We start from the raw sequence: 4,685 nt of genomic DNA on the forward strand, positions 1-4,685 counted from the left end.
AGTGATATTTCAGGCCTCCAAAGACCAGTGAGGCAAACCAAGAATGAAATTGTAAACTAAGTGTTGTTGTCTGCTTCTCAATAACAATTGCTGAAAGGCACCGACCTCAGGACAGAACATAACGTGTCTGCATCAAGCCAAACACTTTGCAAGGATCTCAACTCTGATCTTAAAGTGAGTTGTTAAAATGAAAAATTAACAAAAATGACTGCTCTGACAAATGCATCTTGTTTATTACATGGTCGCACTTTCCAAACTGACTTTTCGTGTAGAAATATGCAGGAGTTCCAGGGGCATGAGAGGGGGATAAGAAGTCCTAAGGGTATCTAAAACATACAGTAATGTATACAATGTGTACATCAGAACGCAGTACAGTATACAAACAAGATCCAGTACATTGCTCTAAAAGTATGATTATTCTACCAGAGCCTGGTGTAAAACTATGTTGAGTCATGGATATGTTCTGCTTTGTGCACACATACATTTTCTGCCCAGCTAAACAACATCAGCCTCTCAGTAAGATGATTTGTAAACTGGCTGTGGCACTTTAATGTTAAGATTTAGTCAGAAACAAACACAAAGTTGATATTTCGAGCAGCTAAACTGGTACACTATTTGGCCTCTATAGAAAATACAAGTAATTTGGATACATTTACACAAATTCTGTATACATGGGCTCCAAAAGTAGTTACAAACTGTATTTACAACGATGCAAGAGATGGTAGAAAAATACAGAAACATTCAGCTACAGTATTCGACTGAATCTTGCAAAGTCGTTCCATTGTTTCTATCAGCGGCATCCAATTGAGCTTCCAGTTTTCCACAGATGACCGTGGAGTCACAGAGAAATACAAAAATAACACTCTGGATCTTCTCTTGCTCAAGATTACTCCACTCCTTTCATGAACTCCAAAAACTCTGTAGAATTAACAAAGACATAGTTAGCAAATAGCTTCTGAGCCTAAAACAAGCCTTTATCAAGTTAATGTCTTATTTAGTGTGTATTTTGTTGGAATGGATGACTAATGATAGATCATAGAAAATGAGAGCATTTGATCTACATAACCGTTTCACCCTGTCTCTTCTATCACTTTAATACATTTCAAACTCCTCACCATCGTAGTCAATTTTGCCGTCGTTGTTCTTGTCCCCGTCTTTCATCAGCTCCTCAATGTCGTCCTCAGTAATTGCCTCTCCTGTAGATTCCAGCATCATTTTCAGCTCGTCCAGGTCAATGTAACCATCTGCGTTCCTACACAGAGGAGTAACATATATTAATGCACATAACAAAACCTAAGTTAAGCCTCACAGATGGTGGTGAAGGAGGTGGTGTGTTTGTGTGTGACATGTGACTGATCATATCTTGCATTCAAGTGTTTGGGAACCATCATTGTGTTTGTTCTTTGATGCTTGACGAGGTGTCTGGCTTACATGGAGTGGGTGTTTGAAATATTCTGTGCTGTCAAAAAGGATTATGGAGCAGATTACATGCTGTACTCAGCAGAGCTACTTGGCATTTTGTCAGTACACATACGTGCACATGGGGAGCATACTTTGCTGGAAACCCACTATGAAGAATTTGATGACTTGTCTGGTGATTTTTAGATGATAGCACTCTCCTATTGTAGATTTTGTCAAGTCCGACATTGAGTTTAAAGTATGTGTTTTGTGAATTGCTAACTTGATTCTTATAATTCAATGAGACAACCTCGCAACATGGTTTAAACATCAAACTCACTTGTCAAACATGCGAAACAGCTCTGCCAGTTCTTCCTCTGACTTCCCTTTGCTGTCGTCCTTCATGCACCTTACCATCATGACCAAGAACTCGTCAAAGTCCACTGTCCCACTCCCTGCACATATACAATACACTTCATTACATCCTTACAACCCACACTGGATATACTTTTATATTATCTAACCACCAGAACTCCAATGTTCTGCTTAAAGGCCCAATCTATGAACATAGTGTACCAATAGAAATAGAAATCAAAACACAGTATTGGAACCTGCAATGAATCATAAATTGACTGAATGGTCTTTTAATACAAAGACACAAGAGAGTACCTAATTATAAGTTATACATATTTATGATTTGCTAACAAACTGTTTTATCATTTAGTCAAAATTTTTGTAATACCAAATATACCTGTAATAATCAAAAATTACAGATTGGGCCTTAAAATGTCAACTTATGTGGCCTACTGTAAATTACACTATTTGACAACATGACATATACATTGAAGCGCTATCATACAGATCCATGATGCTATTTTTTTATGTTTCATTATTACATCAAATGGAAAATTCAAGATGACTTGTGCATCATCTGATACGCATTTCCCTTTATTTCAGCCTGACATATCTTGTTGTATGTAAGACCCCTGACTATCATTTGACATTAAGTCCAGAGGGGATTGAACTGCATTTGTCTGCACCACATGATTGTGCAATGATGAACCTGCCAGCTGGGCCGTGGAGAGGAAGAGGTCAACGACAATCAACCAGTGGCACAGCGGCGTTTTGATTTACCGTCTTCATCCACCTCATCAATCATCTCCTGCAGCTCCTCTGGTGTGGGGTTCTGGCCTAACATCCTCATCACCTTCCCCAGCTCCTTGGTGCTGATGCAGCCATCTTCTGCATCTTGTACAAAGATGTCAAAGGCGGCCTTGAACTCTGCAAAACCACACAGTGAAACAACTCTATATCAACAACAAATGTGAAGGACCTGGACATGGTGAGCCACACGTTTGCAACAACCTTGCAACATGGTGTGTAGATTATAATAATTAATTCACATTTTTTTATGCATGCTTAAAGAGACTTATTACATGTGTACAGTCTGAAAGACTATGTAATTCACGCACCATTTTTCTGTTCTTCTGTCAGCTGCTCAACCTGCAAGAAGTAAAAAGTTATAATAATTAATGATTGGGTTACTTGATTGTACTATATGTACCTTTTTGGGAAATCTGTGTCTTCGGTACAGCCTGAGTTAATGTACATTTTTATGTTACTCTTACATCATTATGCATTTCGTACAAATTCTTAAAAAAACCATAAGAAGTGTTTCACTGATGGAAATCGAGTAAGAAATCTCAAGATACCACCTCTGGACTACATTATCTCTATCTGTATTGATAACTTTTCAGTCAACAAAGGTAATACTTTGGTCCCACACACTGGGGCATCCTTGACAAAACACAGAACCTATACATCATATGTGAGAGCCTGTAAGAGGAGGAGTTAAAAATAAACAGACAGGATCAGGAACCACAGATAAAGGACACGATACACAGTGCTTTAAATTAGCATAGCTGTGGATCTGGCCCAACAATGGAACAGTAATCCTGGAAAAGCTACCACGAATGAGAGAGGGAGACAGCTGCTTATGTAAGAGTTAATATCTGCCGTCCATTATAAATTGAACACACACGAAGACGCACTCATATAAACACACACCTCTTGTGATGACATATGAAAAACTCCATCTAAACAAACATATGTAATGTACATTCCCGTGTGTTTTTACTGTCTCAGCTGCACTGCTCATTTGGGATGTGAGTGGATGGGACAGCCGGCTGACCATACGGGCGGAGATGAAAAGACAGCCACACAGCTTTCAGGCTCACAGATAATGCTGGAATTCAGCCGGGGGGGGGGGGGGAGAGGGGTATCTAAACCTGAAGCCCTTCTCTGGCACCAGAGAACTACGGACGCAAAAGCGTCTGAGCAACTGGCCCAAATTAGCCATGTGAAGGGGGACTGTTCCATTTCAAGTCATGAATGAAGCAGCACAATGCGAACCAGGGACCCGTCCTGTCAGTGACCTCCTGAGTGGATCCTATCAGCTCTGATAGGGCTGAAGTAGGAGAACGTCTAGAGACCTATATGGTGTCAAGGCTCTGTTGACATAAGCTGGTGATGGAGGTGATCAACAGGGATTTGTCAACCATTCAAGTAATGTCAGATGAAAAAAACTGCTGGGGGACTTTTTCATACAACAAAAGTGCCAGAATATTCCATACAACAGCCAGAATATTCCATACAACAGCCAGAATATTCCATACAACAGCCACTTAAAGTGCATTCTTACATTATAAATCACTGATCATATGTCACAAGCTAATAATAAATGTTAGGGATTAGGGTTTGTGATCCAAAACAACATCACTCTCATACCAGATTTAGTTCACACACAGATTTTTGGTTAGCATCCAACAAACTAAAATCACATCATCAGAGGAAGCCAACTGCGCACTTTCAGCTGTATGAGTTGTGAGAGGACGTACCGCTGCCTTGTAGATGTCGTTCATGTTGGAGGCTCGTCTGCTGCCTGTCCTGGTGGCGTCCTGGCACAGAGGAAGGAGGTACTGTCCAGCTCAGAGCAGGACACTGGCCCCATCCTGGGAGGGTTTTATAGCTGGAGCCTGTCTCTGTCTGGTCCTTCCCCGGGCAGACCAGCCTCCCCTCTGTTTGTGCCTACCCGTGTGTCCATCAATGTGTGTTTGTGTATGTGTGTCATTTGGCCAATCTATCACAATCACTGGGCTCAGATAAAAATGCGGCAGCTTTTAGGGGGCATACTTGGGAATGGAATGAAGTGAGGGGGGCATGGTGTAGGCCTAATCTCCAGGGAGGGGGCTATAGAGACACTCAACATTCCTCTAGACCTGGACCAG

The 4,685-nt window shown here is 41.0% G+C and overlaps 1 protein-coding gene across 1 annotated transcript; it reads right to left on the reverse strand.

Annotated features, from left to right (window-relative positions):
* Positions 1 to 214: 214 nt before the first annotated feature.
* Positions 215 to 4,378, reverse strand: tnnc1a (troponin C type 1a (slow)). The gene is made up of 6 exons (XM_028583108.1): positions 4,296 to 4,378; positions 2,871 to 2,901; positions 2,533 to 2,679; positions 1,739 to 1,853; positions 1,116 to 1,252; positions 215 to 918 (listed from the first exon to the last, which is right to left on the reverse strand). The coding sequence occupies exons 1-6, from the start codon at positions 4,317 to 4,319 to the stop codon at positions 887 to 889; spliced, it is 486 nt and encodes a 161-aa protein (XP_028438909.1). The 5' UTR covers positions 4,320 to 4,378; the 3' UTR covers positions 215 to 886.
* Positions 4,379 to 4,685: the final 307 nt, after the last annotated feature.

This window comes from Perca flavescens, chromosome 7 (genome assembly GCF_004354835.1).
Source record: "Perca flavescens isolate YP-PL-M2 chromosome 7, PFLA_1.0, whole genome shotgun sequence".
NCBI classification, from domain to species: domain Eukaryota; kingdom Metazoa; phylum Chordata; class Actinopteri; order Perciformes; family Percidae; genus Perca; species Perca flavescens.